At 40.2% G+C, this 21,539-nt stretch overlaps 1 protein-coding gene across 2 annotated transcripts in view; it reads right to left on the reverse strand.

The window, feature by feature from the left end:
- Nucleotides 1-10,674, reverse strand: part of sh2d3ca (SH2 domain containing 3Ca) — a 92,656-nt gene extending 81,982 nt beyond the window's left edge. For both annotated transcript variants that reach the window (XM_041811200.1, XM_041811199.1), the window contains exons 1-4: nt 10,554-10,674; nt 9,010-9,303; nt 8,424-8,916; nt 2,631-2,670 (exon numbers count right to left, since the gene is read on the reverse strand). In XM_041811200.1, the coding sequence (XP_041667134.1) occupies nt 2,631-2,670; nt 8,424-8,916; nt 9,010-9,303; nt 10,554-10,572 (846 nt within the window). In that variant the 5' untranslated portion in view covers nt 10,573-10,674. The remainder of the gene's footprint in view (nt 1-2,630; nt 2,671-8,423; nt 8,917-9,009; nt 9,304-10,553) is intronic.
- Nucleotides 10,675-21,539: the final 10,865 nt, after the last annotated feature.

Genomic DNA, 21,539 nt, shown 5'->3' on the forward strand with positions numbered 1-21,539 from the left:
AAAGAAATGAGTTGTGATTTCAGTCCATGTTGGATGAATAAATCATGGTGGAGGTCCATGTTTAAAGAGCTCTTTCACATGAGGATCAAGCTTGTTTTAAACTGAAGATGTCAGGCAGCATTTCTACCAGTGTAAAAGGTATGCTGTGGCATTAGGGGCAGGATTCACAGATAAAGCATAAAATATAAGTAGCTGTCTCTTTTAACCCTTAAATATCCAAATTAAAGACTTAGGTGTCTATTTCTAATGTGCTGAAGCTCCAGTGGACCATGCTGAGAGCCATTATCCACAAATGGAGAGAACTTGGAAGAGTCGTGAACCTTCCTAGAAGTGGCCGGCCTACCAAACGACTCATCCAGGAGGTCACAAAAGAACCTAGAACAACATCTAAAGACCTGCAGGCCTTACTTGACTCAGTTAAGGTCAGTGTTCTGGTTGTAACAGTAAGAAAGAGACTGGGCAAAGATGGCATCCATGGGAGAGTCCAAGGCCAAAACCACTGCTGACAAAAAAGAACACAAAGGCTCATCTCACATTTGACGCAAAACATCTCTATGATGTCCAAGACTTTTGGGAAATTAGTCCATGGACTGACAAGACAAAAGTTGGTTGTGCCACCAAGGATTTCGAATTCTCATTTCTAAGTTAATGACAGGCTACAGTGCAGGGTCCCTCCCAGTGTCTTCTAGTGGAGGTGAAACACCTCCACAGAAATAAAGAGTGCATCATTGTCATGAAAAATTAATTTTCTTTCATAAAATATTACATACAGTATACTGTAGCAGGATAGAGCTCTCAGGAAAAATTCTACACTATCAGACTGCTGCTGCTGATTGTCACACAAAAATGTTTGAAACTCAGCATAGCTTATTTGTATTTACCTTACTATTTTTGGTCCCAAAATGTCCTGTCATGTGTTTGGCAGGTGATCATCTCAGACACTGGCTACAACACACTAAGATGAATTAAGTATACTTTTTTAGTCCACAAATCCCCTAAGAATGAGAGAGTATGTACTACACAGATATGGCTGCTAATGAGTGGATTTAGTGGTCACTCAACTGAGAAAGTAGATCTTGTAATGAGACCTGTTCAACCTGGGGCATGAGATAAGTCAATAGAGTGAATTAAGATATGGTTCCATTCAGGGTTTTTCCATAAAACCCACAAGCATGTTTCAAAACCAATGACCCCTTAACAAAAGTGTATAAATCAATCATCTAGCCATGCAGTCTCCATTTGCAAACATTTGTGATACAAAATGGGTCGTTCTGAAGAGATCAGTCACTTCAAGTGTGATGGATGCCACCTTTGCAATAAGATGGTTTGAGAAATGTTATCCCCACTGGATATTCTAAAGTCAACTGTGAAAGTGGAAGAGTTTAGGAACAACAGCAAGTAAGCCATGAAGCAGAAGATCATGCTTGACATTTTGTGGAGAGTAGACAATAGTATGAGGCTGTTTTTCAGGGCAAGGGCTAGGCCCCTTATCTCCAATCTTAATGCATCAGAATACCAAGATGTTTTTGACAATGCTATGCTTCTAACTTTGTGGCAACAGTTTGGGGAAGGCCATTCCTATTCCAGCATGGCTGTGCTCAAGTGCACAAGGCAAGGACTAATAAGACATGGGGTGATGAGTTTGACTGGCCCGCACAGAGCCCTGACCTCAAACCTGTCGAGCACCTTTGGAATGGAGACTGTAAGCCAGGTCTTCTTGTCCAAAATCAGTGCCTGACCACTCCTTGATAGAGTGAATGGGCACAAATTCCCTCTGAAACACTCCAAAAAGCCAGGTGTAAGAAGACCATTACACCTAGCAGGAAAACTACATAAAACTAGGCCTGATAACAGAGAAATGATGCTGTCATGATGACAGATGTAGTCGCAAAGGAAGCTGGGATTTCTTCACTCAATTTGTTGTGGTGGGGATATATTTGTTTTACAAAAGCAGCACAGGTCAGGGTCACAGGAGAAGGCTTTTACTACCTTGTCTGTGATGTATAATCAATAGAAAAGCAGATCCCAGGAGCTCAACAGTTCATAAGAGTTTCTTTTTCCTTCCTTCCTTTTCATTACTGTCTCCTTCCATTCTTCCAATCCCTCTTATTGCTCTTACTTCAATGTCTGCCATCAGTAAATGGCTGTTTGTGGCTCATACATTTCTTTTGTCCATCATCCAAGGTCAGGAAGCAGCTCATCTGACACTAACAGCTCTCTAACACTAACAGTTCTCTGGTATTAGAGGGCTTCACATTTGAAGTGTACAGCCCCACCTACTGGCTGCAGCATGCTTTAGCACAGTGCTGACTTTTGCAATGCTACTTTAAATGTAATTAGCTAAATGGCAGACAGCATAAGGATAAATGCAGGGTGAGTTTGCAGAATTGAGCACAACTGCTGCAGACTAAAGACACAAAACAGCCAAATATATAAATATCTGAGGGCTACAGCAAAGAATCTCATTAAAAATAAGGGAAAGGAAGAATTGAAACAGTGTCCATTACTACAAAAGGGAGAAATATAAATGTATGCAGAAATATTAGGTATATGAGAGCAGAAAAACAACAAAGTATCTGTATATTATAGGCTTATTCAAAGGCATGGCCTCAGATAAAAGACAGTCTTACCTGGACGTATTCGGCCTGGCTCTCTGCCTGCTCCATGTTGCTAAAAAGAAAAAAGAAAAAGGAGAAATAAAGACATGAAAGAGGGGGATTGTTAACCAATGGAATAACAGAAAAAATGGCTATAAACCTCTATTGAACCAGCCTTTATGTTTGATGTGGTAACAGGTGCGCCGCATGTTATTACAGACATAAAAAACCTGCCTTGTATTCCCATGACCCATTCCTGCTGCAGCCTCTCCTTCGAGTAAAATATTGTTGCAGCGGTCATGGAAAACATTCAGATAACAAACCCCTCTGTGCATCTAAGGTTGCCGAATATGAAACTGGACTCTCAAATCTCTCAGGAGCCATAACTCACACTTTTACACTCATGATGGATCCAGATCTTGTGTCAAACCCCCCCCGCTGTGCTGCAGTCTTGGGAGCTATATAGCACCGTGCAGCTTTGAGATACAGAGCAGGCGTGAGCTAAAAGAGGGCTATTACACCCCCAGACAAGTTAAAAGATCAATCAGCCCAGATCCCCAATTGCATGATGGGTCTCACAGGACCCCGAGCAAAGCCTTGTTACACATGGCCACGGAGAGGCCGGATCAAAGGGTGCCAACATGGCAGTCAGCGGGCTCGGGAATGTTAATAGGTCCCACAAGAGAAGCTTTACGATCCCCTCCCAGGCTGAGACTGTGCTGTTAGTGTAAAAAAGGCTGTGAAATGGAAGGTATTTGTCTCAGTAATATGCAGAGATAACATCAGGATTTATCCAGAACAGAATTTGACTGAGATGAGCTGAAATAGAAAAACATAGCAATCATACATGAGGCTTTGAGAACGAACAGAGATCGGAAGAAGGCCACTAAGCCCTACAGTAGAACTCAATGTCAAGGTTGAAATTTCGATAAAAAAATCTTTTACGTGCCCTTTTTTTTTTTTTGCTAAAAGGGCACATAAAAATGGCGGTAAAATATGGCTCCAGTCAGATCTAGACAAGTCCAAAAACATACTTGTCGGGTTAAATGGTGACTCTAAATTGCCCGTGAGTGTGACTGCCTGTTTGCCTCTGAGTCAGGCGACCAGTCAAAGCTGTACCCTGCTTTCATCCAATGGCAGCTGGGAGTACCTCCAGCCCCCTGGCCTCCCTAAAGCCATTTTAAAGGGTCAACATATGGATGGGTGGATTTTCCTTATATTAAAAAACAAGTCGAGGAAGTTGTCTTATTTAGTACAATTTGTAAATCTCCTAAAGTAATCCCTGCTTTGGGGCTGTTTTTGATAAAAATGTACCTGAAAGCTCCAGAGAGATGTAACAGTACCGTTAAATTTGCAATACTGCAGTGACAGAAGCACCTCAATATCATTGGAAAAAATGTTGGATCCTACGAGTATATATAAAAGTATACATTTTAAGCCTAGGGCCTAAGCCTAACCCTGACATATGGCACTCTTTGCAAATATTGTAATATTCAAAATGCAATTGTTGTTTAATAAAGGCCTACATCACTTTTTTCAAGTCTGTAACCAAGGTATTATCGTACCATGAGATTTTCATACTGTTACATCCCTAGTGAACAGCTTTTCATGTGTGTTAATTTGAATGCCCTCTTGGATAAAACAGTATCTGTTTCCTTACCATCTCTGGCCTAATGATGTTCCTAGGTGAATGATTTTACATCCCATTAGATGCAAATTATAACTCTGTTTAGTCGGCTAGCCTAAAGTAAATAAAACACTCAGTAAACAGTCAAAATCTAGGACTATACCTCCATCACAGTTGGTAAACAATATCAAGTTGGTTTATGGAATGTTGCTAACAGAGGTGCTAGCACTGCTAGCCTCTTTATGTGTTAAGGCCAGTGGTGTCAAAAGTATTTACATTCATTACTCAGGTAGAAGTATAGATACTAGGGTTTAAAAAGACTTCTGTAGAAGTTGAAGTATCAACTCAAGATTTTTACTCAAGTAAAAGTATAAAAGGACTGGTTTCAAAACAACTTAAAGTATAAAAGTAAAAGTAATGTAAAGGGGAAAAAAATCCATTAAGGACAAAAGCTTAGGCCGCACCACAGGGGCCAATTCCATTCTACCATTCCATTATATTTTCCATTCCATTATACATTCCACTCCATTATACTTTCCATTCCATTCTATTTTACCATTCCATTCCATCATACTTTCCATTCCATTCTATTTTACCATTCCATTCCACTCTAACATTCAATTCTACCATTCCATTCCATTATACCTTCCATTCCATTCTATTCTACCATTCCATTCCATTGCATTCCATTCTACCAAAGTGCACTACCCCGACTCCCCCAAAAAAACATTTTTCTAAAGGCCATAATGACTATAATGTTATATTAAAATGTTAATGTTGGGGAGCAGGTGGCCTAGTGGTTAAAGGCGCCCTCCATGTACGCTGGCGGCCCGGGTTCGAATCTGGCCTTAGACCCTTCACCGCCTGTCTCTCCCCCACTCTTGACCCTGTTTCTGACTCTATCCACTGTCCTCCTCTATCTGATAAAGGCACAAAAATCTCATAAAAACAAAAAAATGTTAGTGTTGAAAAATTTGGGATGCACCTGTTTCAGTTACATTTATGCCCATTGAAAATAAACGCATTTTAGTACAATGCAAATACATTCAAGAACCATATATGTGTACTACCAACCTCCTGGCTGGTGCTTGGTTGGGATATTTCGCTCCAGTTCTTTTGAGTCTCTGCCACGGACATCTTTGTACTAGGTTACATACGTCTGCTATTTCCTTGCTGGAGTGTGACGTGATTTGTGTCATGTCCAAAGGTGCAATGAATCGCGTACAAACCAATAGGGTGTCAGAATGGTATTATGTTTATACTTCTCATCCAACCACAATCAATTTCACTCTATCCGGATGGTGCGATTTATCTGGATAGATTTTTGTTTTTTTTATTTGTGAGTTTTTTGAACGATGCCAAGCCGGAATGAAAACAAGCTGAAATGAATTAGGAGTAACAAGGCTATTTTTAAAATGTAAGGAGTAGAAAGTACAGATAATTCCATGAAAATGTAGGGAGTAGAAGTAAAAAGTTGTCTGAAAAATAATTACTCCGGTAAAGTATAGATACCCCAAATTTCTACTTAAGTAAGGTAACGAAGTATTTGTACTTAGTTACTTGACACCTCTAGTTAAGGCTCACATTTATTTGCTAAATATCCTCACTCAGTGCTTTGGTTATATGAGAGTATGGCTGAAAAAGCCTATGCACAACTTTTCCAGATCAAAATGATGTTTAACTGTTGTTCTTACTGGATGCTATCATTGCTATCAGTTAGTGGTTGTTTACACAAGGTTAAAGATCACTGTGGCAGCATGGCAGTAACCACTAATCGCTACAGAGGCCAGTGGCAAGCACGTGTGCAACAGTTTAGACAGGGGCCTGAACTGCAGTGTTAATTTTGTTAACAAAACTATGACGAAATGTTCGTTAACACCCTATTTTCAAGGAGGAAGACGGGACGAGGACGGGCAAAAAATAGATGATGATAAAACCTCTGACAAAAAGTAGATCACTTGTTGTTACAAAGACGAGACGTGACAGAGATGTCTGTGCCGGACTGTCTATTAATATTATATTATTATCAGTAAAGAGTTTGAAAATTAAGGCGCAAAAGTTAGAGTACCACATGAATAAAATGTTATCCAATATTTGTTAGTATTTTCATCAGTTTTTTTCAGATTATTTATTACATGTAGGCTACTGATTGTATAAAATTAGGGTTTCATTTTTTTACAATTTCACAGTTTTTTTAAGAGAGAAAATATGATGTGACGTAAAGTAAAGACTAAATTGTAAGGACTTTTTCTGACATAAAACTGGGCTAAAATGTAAAACCATTAATCCATTAACTCTTGAATGTTAAACTCCACTCAACCCAGTTCCTCCTCAAGTAAGTCCCAGAAACACCATGACAGCTTTTCATTTCAGAGTCTAAACTTCACCAAGCACCCAAAGGCGCCATCAAACCTGTCTGAGAATAAACTTAAATTGGTTTTCAAGCAAAGAAGTGAAGAGCTGTGGACGGAATGAGGAATGGACAGGGAGTGAGGGCTGCAGGAACTCTGATTTAAGGCTGAGCAGAAGGACGGAGAGCAGAGACAGCTTTTTGATGTGAACATACTGGACCTGCTGTACACCATACTGTTACATTTCCCACGGTCCCTGAGAGCTGAACTAATGGGCTGATGCTGCACGCGCGCACATGCCTACACATGCACGCACGCACATATAGCCTACGCAGTGTTAATCCTGCTGTAACACTATACGCGCACTGTGCTATCATACATGAGGGATATTGGAGGCAGAGACCTTGGCATGTCATGGGAAAGCAGCGAGAAAAAGCAATCTGCTCGGCTGAGAAGTCGAGAAAGAGGGGGAGGAGGCGGAAGGACATATTTCACACACATTCTTCGAAAAAGTTCAAACTTTCTTTAAAAAACACTACAAAGTTTAAAAAAGGCACACAAAGGCTTATTATATCGCTCCCCTGCGTGTCAGAGCAGATCAATGCTAAATAAAATAACATCACACCAACAGCGCGGCAGCTTTCCAGAAGCTTCTGATCAATAAAAGGCATCGATTTCACCTGCTGCCTTTAAAAAGTGAAGTAATGAATCCTGTTATTATCTCACCTCACACCCATCATCTCAGAGGAGTCCTGTCGGTAGGGTCAGAGAGAGAAACGTCCAACTTCCCTGGTGAGTCTAGCAGTAATGACATCTGCACTCCCTGACTAGTACACATGGAACAACAGGGGCGTATTCATGTTTTCTGAGGCCCTGGGGCAACAATGTACTGTCAGACCCCATAAACCCACCCTGCATTCCCACGGTTAAAAATGTACAGAGCTTTTGTTCTAAACTGGAAAAGAAAAGCCAAAGATCTCAGGGGTGGGGTGGTGCAGGATCCTGTCTGCTCTGATGTTTTCAAAATTAGATGTTTATGTTTAAAAATTAGAAACATAATGTACAATGGCATATAGATGCCAATCTAAAAGAATAAAATATAAGGATTATATGTTGACTTTTGATCAAAAAGGTCAAAATTTTGTAGGAAAATAATCAAAATTTTTTAAATTATGAAGTCATATTTTTAAGATTTCAGAGTTTCAAAAGTCAGGAATTTACAAGAAAAAAAAATAGATTCAAAAGTCTTACATTTTGACATTAGAAACTCAAAGATTTCCAGTTTTTTAAATCATAATTTTTCAACCATGTAAAGTCAAAAATTTACAAGAACCCAAACTAAAAACAGTGGTCAGATTTAGACTTTTGGTCTTTACAATCTCAAAAATTCAAATCCAGGGTTCAATCACATTTAAAATATTTAATAATTTTTCTCATAAATTAATTTTTAAACTTGAGAATTTTCATTTGTTTTTCTTGAAATTAAAATTTCTGTTTTGGCCCTGAAACACTGTCATATTAATGGATAGTTTATACATAGATCTTTAGTCAATTGGGTACTTTTCCAAGTGGGCACCACTGACCACTGACCACTGCTATAGACTGTTACTTTGATTCTACTTTGACAGTTAATGTTCCTAAAAGTAAAAGCTGAGACATGTTTTCTTTTTATAACCAGTGCAGGGTTTCAATAAAAAAATTTATTGGTAAGAAATTTCCTGCTGAACAAAGCAAAAATGTATTGCATTCACTCTCTCAACATTCCCTGTCAAAATGGCCCAGAATTAAAAGAATATATAAGTAGAGCAGCTTTAATCCCAAACATAACATAACAAAAGGAAAACTTACCCACTCATGTTGTCAGTTTTCTGGTTTTCTTTGTCTGCCCTCTCAGTCTTCTCTCCATTCTCTGCCTCCTCCATAGGTTCAGCTGCAGGTCTGGACTCTACAGACAGACCATCATCTTCCTCTGTATGACTCTGGGTCTGATCCTCTTCCTGACTAAGGACAGGTGTTGGAGTCTCTTCAGGGTTCAGGTCAGTCTCTTGCCTGTCACAGGTTTCTTGTTGCAGTGCAGCACTTAAACCACTAGATGGAGACAAATCTTCAGCTTCAGGTTCAGAGTTTGGGATGCTGGTTTCATCTGCAGGTTCAGGCCCGGTTTGGGGATCTAAGTCAGAATCTTTGCTTGGTTGAGGCTCAGTTTTGATTTCAGGGATATCCTCAACCTCTTTGGCTGAGGCAGCTGTGATGTGGGGTTTTCTATCATCTTGTTCACCTGCAGGTGGCTGGCTTTGACTGCTGCCTGTGCTGATCTTGTCTTTACTCTTCTTGCTGCTACCTGTGGGAGAAAAACAGGGACACGAATAGAATAAATAAACAAGCATGCTGTAAAAGACTTGTCGACTAGACCCAAGAGCTTCTGATTCTTTACCTTTATTACTCTTGTCCCTCCTCTTCATCAGCAGCCGTGGCAGCGTCCCCATATGTGTGTAACTCTCACTGGAGCGGACGTAGCTGGAGGTGCGAGGACGCATAGCATCCATGTCGTCCACCGTGGTCTCAACAACTGCAACCAGGGTTGTCGTAGTGAGAGGAGCACAGTCAGTGCCATCTCCGAACACAGACCCAGATCCCTCTCTAGACTTTGATGGAGAGGACTTGGAGTCTGACTTCTCAGTGGAGCGACGGAAAGAGAGACCGGTAAGACTTCCAAACCACTTGAAACCTGAAAGAAACATGACAAAATAAGATGATGTTTGAGTGACAATAAAACATTTCTGAATCCATCCCCTGTCTTACACTTTTCAATAACCTTTTCTCTGAGTTGCTTGGGGTGTCCTTTTGTCTTCATGGTGTAATGGTAGCAAGGAATACTAATTAACCAGTGTCCCCAGTTTCACTAATTATGAAACTACTAGCACCACTGGCTGGACCTCTGTTGAATTAGGTCAGTCACTTTAAAGGGGGTGAATATTTATGCTGTCACTTATTTTACAAAACATGTTTTCATTTAATTGAGATTACTTTACAGAAATCTGTTTTTGCTTTGACATTTAAGATTTTATTTGTCATAAAACAGCCAAACTATATCCTCCTGAGACCCTGCATGCACCTATAAGGACACCATATTTTGGCTTTCTTACAACATAGTCATAATTCCTGCTTTTTTCCTGAATTTTTAAAGATAATGGTCCAGAATGCCCACTGAAATTTCTGAGTTTTCAGGCAATTAAATGGGAATTATTTTATATTTTGGGGAATTTTCAGGTGTTTTCAAGAAATTTCTGGGGGATGTTTTTTTATTTATGAGAATGTCAGTAGACAGAAAAATTAGCTATGAAATGTATGGCCATTTTGAGATTTTATTTCTAAATGTCTTGGATTTCTTTATTGGTGGGGGGTTTTATTTGTTAATATTTGGGAATTAGGATGGCATTTGGGGGGACGGGTGTCCTTTGAGATTCTTGAGCATTTCAGGAAATTTGTTTGAATATTTTGGGAAATTTTCTGTCATTTTCCTGGAATTTTGGGTGATGTATTTACACATTCTTGGAGAATTTGATTTAAAAATAGGGGAAATTTCATAGCAATGTTTAGGCTCTATGATCAAGTTTGACATCTCAGCTGTCAGGAGAGTATTTACCATGAGTGATTTACAAAATCAGTAAAAGGTTTAAACATCCAGTGGAGTGAAAACTTTTTTATAGGCACTGTAAATATGGCTATGCAGGTGAGTTTGTTGTTGCTCGGTGGTATACCTGGGTCATTCCTAGTGGGCATAAATTTTTCAAAATAGGTTCCACAAAACTGAAAAAATGCTCAGACCTGTCACAAACTTCAATGATTTTCTATGTCATTAAAAAAACGTGAAATGTGTTTAAATATAGCAAAATAGGAAACACTTATTTGCCTTGCTGGGAACCCTTGTACAGACATAAACAAAGTACAGCTGACACACACTCACAGGGTACTCACCCAGTTTTCGTAGGCTCATGTTGAGGCTGCGGTGAAAGAACAGCTGCAGGTGACTGACAGATGGATCATCTGAGAGGAGAGGCAGTGAAACAGACAGAAAATGCCTAGTCGGATAGGGAGGATCACTTGAGAAAAAACAAACTCGGACCACAGTTCCTCTCTGTGGGCGAGATGCTGCATGTAGTCTAAGTGTGTGAAAAAGAGGCACAACAGTAAGACTGAGAGGCTGCAGGTTGCAGGGAAGAGTGTGACGCTTCCTGTGTGAAGCTGAGACAGGCTCTGGTAAGAGGAAATGAAAATATGAGACGAGATGACAGGGGCTAAAAGGCCGTGATAAAAAGTGTGAATGTATCACACATGTGAGGGTGCCCTATTGTAGGGAGTGCTGACGTGATAGATAGATGATAGACCGATAATTGAAAGTAGGGCAGCTGCATTTATAAGTGCTGATAGGTGACTTTTGTCCTATGAAAAGTCATAAAATGACCTCTGTTATCATTCTGAATCACTTTAACTAGGCTTCCTTTAAACTTACCGACACAGAGTTTCTTTTCAGTCTAATCTAAATACTACAGTTGATCTTAAGAGGAAATTCAAGGTTTCTTCCTGGTTCAGTTAAGGTGATAAAATACTGAGGGCCATCAAAGGAAAAGAAAAGGAAAAAACAGAAAAAAAAAATTGTAATCATTTTAATGACCAGGTTGCATCTCTACAGTTTACATTTATTGGTCTGCATCCAGTAATGTGCAACAAACATATTTTAATTAATAAATGAGGCTTAACCTGGCAAAACTTGAGAAAACCTTGAGAAACGTTGTAATGCACACAAAATCCCTGGGGTTTTCTGCCCTCTACAGTCAAATTTGGGATATAACACTCCTGTGTGCAGTGCATTTCAGAATATGTCTAAAAACTTATTTAGAAAAGTCAGTCAGTCTCAGTGTGCCTTGCTTCCTGTCTTAACAATTGCGGGCCGCCAGAAATGTTTCTGCGGGCCACCATTGGCTCTGCGGGCTGCACTTTGAGAACCTATGATGTAGAGGAATGTCATGTTGATCAAAGTTTGATTTAAAAAGGTACCCACTGCTAACAGTCTGCCATTAATAAAGATGGTGTTCAAGCACCAAATAGTCACAAAAGTGGAAACCTCAGGGATAGAAAAGGAAGTCAGTTCATATACACCGGCCATGTTAAAATGTCTTTTCTTTTTTACATATTTACAGACTGATTCAAAATACAGTGTTGGTTGGAATAGTTAATACCTTTACAGGTGCACATTGTACAAGGGGACTTTTTTTGTACTTTGCCTGTTTTTGTTTCAAGAGGTATATCAGTGTTGCATTGTCTGTGGCTGATACAACTGTATGCTAGTCAGCATCCTTGTCTCTTTTTACATCTTGCAACCATACTATCAATGCACACGGACTTGTGTTTACTATAAATGATAAGTACAAGAGCTTGTACATAATTAGATCTAATTTTTTACACTTTCTTTACTTGTATTTATTTTTTGTAAATAATGTTTAAATCTTGTGCACTGAGAACAAAGCTAAACAGAGTCAAATTCCTTGTTGCGTGAGTATACTTGGCTGATAAAGCTGATTCTGAGTCTGGTTTGTCAGATTCAGGTGATCACAGAGCCATAAATTTGTGCCATGACTTGAACAACTGACATGATGGTCTACACTAAGGTACACGATCAATCATTGTGATAAATGTGAGGGCGTTGGAAAAAAGAGGGGTTCAGCTGGCCCTAAGCTATTTTTTAACCATTTCCTCTCACCTGGATTTTTTGTCTTTAAAGCTTGTAAAACACAGTCAAGCACTTAACATCCTTTTTACAGGACTGCCAGGGCTTTAAGAATATCTGGGCTGCATTAATGTCACTTGAATTTTAAAAAGTTATGGGACTATAAATACAACAGAAAAAACTAAACAGAAATTAGACAGAGATTTTTATGTATTACACACAGTAAACGATAATGACGAAGACTTTTTTTTCGCACAAACTTGAGCTCCCGTATTGTGGGAACCAAAAAGTGAAAAATAATTATTCTGTGACGAACAGTCTTCAAAAAAATCACATATTTACAAAAAAAAGTCCTTGCGCTTCTTTCCATCCATCCATTTTTTTTACTGCTTATCCTGTTGGGGGTCGTGGGGGGGCTGGAGCCTAACCCGGCAGTCATTGGGCGAGAAGCAGGGTACACCCTGGACTGGTCACCAGTCAATCACAGGGCTGACATATAGAGACAGACAACAAGGCACGCTCACACTCACACCTGCGGCCAATTTAGAGTGATCAATTAAGCTAACGAGCAAGTTTTTGGTGGTGAGAGGAAGCCAGAGAACCCGGAGAGAACCCACGCATGCAAAGGGAGAGTATGCAAACTCCCCACAGAAAGGCCCTGACCGGGAAGCAAACTAGAGACCTTCTTGCTGTGAGGCAACAGCGCTGACCCCTGGGCCGCCGTGGGTTTCTTTGTATTGGCTAATTATGGGCTATTATTCAAAGCAGTTCCTGTCTGCAGTTACATAAAAGGGCACATTTCAGACTCTCTCTCTCTTCATTATGAGCCACTCAGGCCCTCTCCTTCAGTTTCTAAGAGGATGATGTGACAACTGAAGAGCCTGCCATTGGCTGCCATGACCCATGTGACAACCATTTTTGGGAATATCGTCGTGGCTAATGCTAAGCCAGGGACTGAGATGATAAAGGAATTGATTAAATAATGGATGAAAAGACGTTCAATGTCAGAGTCACTGGTGTGGATTTAATAAAGGGCACATATGCAAAATACACTTTTTCAGGCTTTTGTAAGAGAGATATGAGCCCCTGGCCTGTCCACAATACCCCCAAGAATCAGAAAAATCTCCAGCTTTCAGAAAATGTGTGCTGAAACAAATTCAGATTTTCCCAAGCAGCAACCTCCCGTACTAAAAAATTAAGCCAATGCAGTAGTGCAAAAAAAATGCATTACGGCAAGTGTCCACTTGAGGCTGGCTGAAGGAACACCGGAAGTCAGAATGCTAGCTAGCTGACAGGAAGTCGAGCTTACTCGATCGGGTCGATCCAAAGTTCGGCTGAGACAGCGATTGCAGTATAGAAGCTTCGGATTGGCTTCAAAAGCAGTTTGCGTACGCCTATTGTAATCAGATGGCTGACATCACACAGGCTTTGTCTAATTCTTTCTACGGATTTTCCCCTCATGATGTCATGTGGGGAGTTAGCACCGCCCCCAGGTTTGGTTGGCCCTCCCCGCTTGGAAGAAAGTTCTGCCTTCCTCTCCTGACCCAGCTGAGAGGAGGATCAGGAGAGCCACATCCATTCAGCTGCACCCATTTCCAGCGAGAGGCGGAGTCAGGGGCGGAGTCAGACAGCTCAGTAACATTTACAGCCACAGACACAGAAATGCCTCGTTCTGAGCAGGCCCGAAACACTGAAACAGAGGGTTTTTAAGACATGCACAAATCCATTACTGGAGTGTTTTTCAGCAACAGACTTCACAGGCATGTTTCGGGGACATCTGAGACCAATATAAACTTGTCTTAAAAGGGTAAAATATGTGACCTTTAAACACCCTAAAGAGTCATCCAAGTCTCAGGCTCTCTGGAAAAGCAACCTTAGGGGCAACAAAGGTGTGGAAAGCATCATTAGAATAGCTTTAAAAGGTTTCAAGAGGAAATAAAGTAAGTGGCAAGGATTTATGGTTTAAAAGTTATTTCACTTTTTGTAACCTGTGGATTTGAATTATGGAAATGTGGGTATGTTGGTTTCGTTTTCAGTTGTTGTTTGAGTCTTATGGCTTCACAGTTTTTGGCTTTTTAAGTCTTTTCATGTTATGTTTATATATCTTTGTTTTAGGTATTTTAATTATTTCATAGCTGAGACTTTCACTGGGCCTGTTTGTATGTGATCACATTTAACACTGTAAAGCGACACACATATCACACAGAGCACATCTGGGTGATAAGTACACTAAAATCCTCTTATCAGATCTGATTTTATTGACATTAAATTGAGATTAAATTGACTTTAAAAGCAAATCTTTTAATGTGCAATAGTTTCAGAGGACTTTTATCTTTTAATTTCTTTTGTTCATTACCTTTACACTGCAAAGCTCTATAATGTTTGCACTTTGAACGGGAGCTTTTAGGTTATTTCTTACCAGCATATAGCTTTTGTTTTCTTTCCCCGCTTCCTATTGATCGCCTACGATCTTAGTGGTTATCCTTTTAGGATAACTTAAAGAACCCCACCCCCTGCCTTATCCGCAATTGTGTCCTAACTCCCCTCGTCCTGACAATTATCAATGGATTTCCTTATTTAATATTAATGTGTCTTGGGTTAAGTAAGCTAAGCTCAAGCTGAGGTCAGGCTACAGGTTTCAGAAAGACTGTAATCCGACTCAGCAGTCATAGGGATTTGGGGCTCATGTAGTGAGTCATTATGAACAACAATCACAAACACATCTGAGAGAGAAATTCTAGCATGTTTGATTTTTGTCCTTCCTTCTAAGATTTGGTCCATGATGTCAGTGATGTTGACCCATGATGTCTGCATGGGAAGCTGTCATAGATGCAAAACAAACCAATGACAAAGCAAAGTTGCAACTTCAGCAACCAGCAAGTAAGTGCAAGCATTAGCATCAAGCAAGCGTATCAACTATCATCATGTCCACTCTCTCAGAATATCAGATTCTTGTTGTTAAAAATCTCAAATCCTCGGTCCTACTGAGACAGTCATGGCAGAGCAGGGAGGAGGAGCCTCAAGAGGTTATTTAAGAGATGGGTGTGGTTATCGGCCTCCCTTTGTCCTTGAGCCTGCTCTGTCCATGCTGCCACAGCACTTAAGTAGAAATTTGTTTGACCACTGAAACCACAAAGAAGATCTAGAGACAGAATTGTTTGTCTACTTTAAAGGACACATATAAGAAGCTGAAGCAATTCCTCACTCCTTGTGTAACATACTGGATGCATAAATTAATGTAAGTTGATCCCTGTTAGCTTTAATTTAATCGTGATATGTGCGTGGCAATGTTTTCATTTGATATATCTGTTTTGTACAGAAAATCATCCATCCATCCATTCATCCATCCTTTCATCTTCATCTTCAATAAATGGTTAATCTGATTTCTGGATCCATGTGTTTAAATGTGCACCCCACATAGAGGTTCGATGAGCTAGCATCAGTTGAAATTCAATTGGCCTCCACTAATTCAATTTAGTGACAGTTTTTATACTTGTGTAAAAGTCGCATTTCTATTTCAGTCCTAGAGAGAGCTTTTATCAGCTTATTAACTCCAAACACCTGCAAAGATTTTCTGAGCCTTCATTCTCTCACTCTGGTTCAGTGCACACAACCACAATAATGGGGAAGGCTGCTGATATGGCAGTTGTCCAGAAGACAATCATCAACACCCTCCTCAAGGATTAAGTAAGGCGTATAATGGTGAGTAGGCCCACCTGAGGGCCCCATCGGGTGGGAAGGAGGATTGACACATCCCAGGTCATGCTCTGGATGTCTTTGGACATTAACCAAGGGCATGGGAAAATAATCTGATGAAAACAAAACAAAAACCATAGCTTTTGGGAGGAGTTATTGGTAGATGTGGCGCTTAAACATAGCCTAGAGTCCTGTTAGGGCGGGTAGGAGGGTTGCCACAACCCCCTGGTTGTCGGGTGTATGATCTATTTACTGGAATCCTTTGGTCTCCAGCAACATGTAAAAGGCCCAACCCATGTAAAAGGTCATACCTTAGATCTAGTCCTCTCACAAGGTGTCCCTATCATCAATCCTGTGATTGAAGATTTTCTCCTTTCAGATCACAAAGCAGTTTTATTTGACCTAGAGCTACCATATTTTCCTCCAGTCTGCCCTGCTCCTCCCCGATCCAGAGTCTTGAACCCCTCCACTGCTGCTAGATTCTCAGAAATCTTCAGAGAGGCAATCATTAGCCCCAGTGTTGTGCCTGCAATATCCCACATCACTACAGAGGAACTTGTATCATCATTCAGTTCTGCCGTTTATGCCACCCTTGACACTGTTGCACCATTTAAAACAAGAAAACAGAAACCTCAAAACTCACCATGGCTAAAAAACAGTAATGTTATAGAAACAAGGAGAGCTTGCAGAAGGGCGTAGCGGAGATGGAAACATGATAAATCTCAAATATCTTTTCAAATCCTAAAGGATCTCTTGAGTGAATACCAGCTTACTGTCAAACATGCAAGAACAAAGTATTTTTCAAATCTTATCAACGAAAACTGTCATAATCCAAGAGTGGTTTTTAGTGTCCTAAACTCCATCACAACATCCACTCAAACACCTGTTGTTGATGCATCCGCTTCCAAATGCGAGGACTTTCTGAAATTTTTCAGGGATAAAGTTCTTAACATAAGATCCAGTATTTGTCCCTCTGCAGATACCCTATCCATCTCTCCAGAAAATACTACAGTTCTCAATCAGTTCAATTCTATAACATTACAACAACTTAATCAAATAATCTCCTCTATGAAGTCCTCAACCTGTTCACTTGACATCATCCCTACAAAACTTTTGAAGAAAAATCACAGACTGCACACAGCATTCTCTCTATTATCAACAGCTCATTAGAACATGCATCCACTTTAAAAAAACAGAACCTTGACCCTTCAGTACTCAGTAATTACAGACCTGTATCCAAACTCTCCTTTCTCTCCAAAACCCTTGAAAAAGCAGTCCAAAATCAGTTGCTGTCCCATCTCACCCAAAACTGTATCTTTGAAAAATTCCAGTCCGGTTTCAGAGCTCTCCATAGTACAGAATCCACTTTGTTGAAAATAACAAATGACCTCCTTCTAGCCCTAGACTCAGGCAACTGCCCCATCCTTCTGCTCCTTGATCTAACCGCAGCTTTTGACACAGTTGATCATCCCACTCTCTTAAACAGGTTACACCAATGGGTAGGAGTCTCTGGTTCAGCTTTAAACTGGTTTTCATCATATCTATCCAACAGATTCTGTAGCGTTTCAACAAATAACTCCTCCTCCTCATCTGCTCCCTTACCCTGTGGTGTCCCCCAAGGTTCCATACTCGGCCCAATTCTCTTTTCCATCTACATGCTCCCGTTAGGTCAGATTATTCAAAAACACAATCTTTCTTTTCACCTTTATGCAGATGATACCCAGATCTACCTTCCTCTTGAACCCAATGACCACAACAAATTACATGACCTTAATGACTGTCTTTACGATGTAAAAACCTGGATGGCAACTAACTTCCTTCAACTAAACGAGAAAAAAACAGAGACACTCATATTTGGTCCACAGCATCTCACTTATAGTATCTCATCTCATCTCGGTCCACTATCCCGCTCTGTCAAACCACATGCAAAAAATCTCGGTGTCATATTTGATTCAGGTTTAAAATTCAACAAACAAATCAATCATGTAGTCAAGGTTAGTTTCATGCAACTCCATATCATCTCCAAACTCAGACCAATTCTCTGCTCTTCCGACTTAGAAAAAATAATCCACATCCTCATCTCATCCCGTATTGATTACTGTAATTCACTTTATTTTGGCATCACACACTCCTGTCTATCCCGGCTCCAGCTCATTCAAAACACAGCTGCAAGAATCCTTACAAGGTCAAAAAAGACAGATCACATCACACCCATTCTTTCCCCCCTGCACTGGCTTCCTGTCACCTACAGAATAAATTTCAAAATCCTTCTGTTTGTTAAATGCCCAACCAAAGTGGGTCAGACCCAAAAGTGGTGCTCTCAACCAAAGTGCAAGTCCATGCTGAACAGCCAAAGAGTCCATGAAACATCCAAACATTCAAACATTTTTGTCCTGTCTCTTTGATTTGTCTTGTACTGTATGAGATCCAAACTGAACTATTTTTCATCAATCAAACTAAATTGGAAAAAAAAAAAAAAGAAATTTTGGTCACTATTTCTCAATGAAGAGTTGACGATGGGTCCTGTTGAGTTGAGAACTACTGCTGTAGAGAATCTCAAGATGAAGATGAGAGACACCAGACTCAACAATACAGACAAGCTGAAGGCTGCTATCAGAGCAACATGGGGGTCATAACGTCCCAGCAGTGCCACAGAATAATTGTCTCCATGCCATGCTGCACTGATGCAGCAATTTGTGCAAGAGGAGCCCAGCCAAGTACTGCGAGCATAGATGGGAATAATTTTCCAGAAGGTCAACATATCTGTGTTACAAATCCTTTATATATTTGTGTTTTTTAATATTCTGATCATTTGAGATAGTGGATTTTTGATCAATGTGAGCTGTGATCAGTAATCAACAATATTTTTAAAAAGTGGGTGATGAATATGACCCTTTTGTTGCATCTGCATACAGTTTAGACATCCAGTAGATCCTAGTTTGTCTTCTGTGACATGTCCTCTGGATGGCACCAAAGGTCCCTGAAAAAAACACACTGGCCTCTGTTCATCCCATACATACTTTCCTGTAGACTAATGGAGCTACATGCATGCTTGAACTGGAAAATTGCTGACAAATTAGCCTTACATCTTCCCAATTAGGAGTCATTAAGGATATTGATGTTTAGTAATGACTCACTGAGGGGACTCTGAATCGTTGGCTTATTATGGGCCCAATGGGTTGTTTAATTCTACCATATGTACACATTCAAATCCCCTTTTATCCATTAAAAGTATGTTTTTGAGATATCATATTTTATCGTTACATAATCAGATTCTTCAGTTTAATACTAGTGTGACTATGAGGACAGTGTCCTCTTGGGGGAAAAGGTCAATAGTGCTGCTTTACAGACTGGACCGACTGAAGAGTGCTGATCATGACCTTGTAATCCACCAAAATAGAGGTAGGCAGAGAAAGTAAGTCATATAATATTGGAGTAAATACACACCTGAGCACACACTCCTGCCCTGAAGCACTGGGTTGGATTTTTTGTTGTTTTTTTCCACAAAGGTAATTTGCTGGAGTGAATGACTGCAGGTGTGTGTCACTTTAATTTCACCACGATGAAAAACAAGCCTTCAATTATTCAGCTCGCTCCCTCCTCACATGATGACAAATAACAGTCTCTTTGACCCAAGGCCACACTGATACGCAAACACATACACCACCCTGTGAGAGCGACACATAAAACTGAAACCTTATTTGGACTGAAATAGAAAAGTGTGGGGTTCCTCCCTCTGTACTCGCTGTTTCATTTCTTAGTTTTGTTTTTTAGGATAACACATAAAAAAAGATTAAAAAGATTCAAGGCCTTAAATCAGTTCATCACATTCTTTGAAGCTGTTATTACTGTACAGATATGGAGTGGGACTCATTCTCAGTAGTGGCGTTTCATGGCTCAGACCAGCCCACTTTGGTACACAACCAACTTTGCTCTAGTTATTATCCATCTTTCTCTTTTGATTATCACCTTGACTGTCTTAGGTTGGACAGACACAAACGACTCGCCAAGCTGGCCAAGGTTAAAAGGAGTGAGTGAGGGATAGAGAAACAGAGTTTTGTGAGGGGAAACACAACTTGAACAGCAAGCTCTCCTGCCCTTGTCAATCCCTCGCAAGTGCAGACTGTTAAATGCCACTGTGCACCGGCCCACCCAGCCCTAAGAGCTTCCCAGCCCACCTGGAAGTCTCTCAGTTCTCCAGATTAGCCACTCCAAGCCTGTGTTATAATAACTCTACTTTCAGTGATGTGCAAGAACACATTTTTTTGTTTAGAATTACAAATATTCCACCACCAGGGGGCTCTACTTTGAAACAATCAAAAAAGAAGACAAAATATGCTGCTCCGTTTACCTCTGTTGCTTATTTCTTGTTTTAGATGAGGGCTTTGTTATATTAAAAAAACTGCACTCGCTGAACCATTGGTTTCCAGCCTGAGGTCCTGGACCTTCTTGAGGGTATACTTCAGGGGCCTGCAAGGGTCTGTATGCTCTAAGGCTAGGTTGAATCAATATTTAAAATCATGATAAAATACTTTGAGTGTTCCCAGTACACTTTGCAAGCCGGCAGGCTTAACCAGAATGGCCACTTTTAACAGCTTTTCTCCCTCGTTATGTGGAATTGTTCCATGAAACTTTTAAGTAAATACATCTTTTGAGTCCAGTTATCTGTACTCCAGCCAAAATTTCTACTTTTTGAAAGAGATTTGCAAAAGACTTTTCTATGGTAATATTTGATCCTGAGACGCTACTCCTGGTTGTAAGTTGTAAATTTCTTTACGACTCTGTTTTCTGGTTTTGAAGACACATGCCTATAGACCAGGGGTGTCCAAACTATGGCTTGGGGGCCAAATGCGGCCCTTTGTTTATTTTCAATCAGCCCGCAGCAAGTTCTAAAATATAAATGAAAAATGGGCCACATTGGAACATGAAACATGAAAACTTGTGCTTTAGTGTAATGCAGCAGTACTCAACCTTATTCTACCCACATTGTCTGAAAAATACTTCTGCAAGAGCCACATTCCAAAATTTGATAATTTGATAATCAAGCTATACATAGTTGAAATGAAACAGTGAACTGATGGATTATTGTGTTGTTAAATGTGACAAAATAGGCTACATAAAAATGTCTGTAGTGTCAGAAGAAAGGATATTTCACCGATGCTACGCGTATGTTTTTATTTATGTATGTTCAATGCTTTTAGCTAAAGGGGGGGGGGTGCCCATATTGGTCTTTGCCCTGGGCCTCCAAATGGCTAAAGCCAGCCCTGCCTCACACCTGCAGCCCCCCTCACAAATCGTTCTGCTTTGCCAGTTTGTTGCTTTCATTTTTCTGTTTCTGCCCTTTTGACAGGATTTATTGTTAGTACATTTTAGATCAACCACCCACGTTTGGACAAGTTTTGCTCAATTTCACATTATTGGAAAATGTCATGCATGTGTTTGGCTCGTTGATGATGATGCGCATAGCAAAAGTTATTATCAAATGCGAGTATGGGAGAGCATCAGCAGGAAGTGACTGAAGAAATTAGTTAAAACAAGGG

The sequence above is a fragment of the Cheilinus undulatus genome, linkage group 17 (genome assembly GCF_018320785.1).
Source record: "Cheilinus undulatus linkage group 17, ASM1832078v1, whole genome shotgun sequence".
NCBI classification, from domain to species: domain Eukaryota; kingdom Metazoa; phylum Chordata; class Actinopteri; order Labriformes; family Labridae; genus Cheilinus; species Cheilinus undulatus.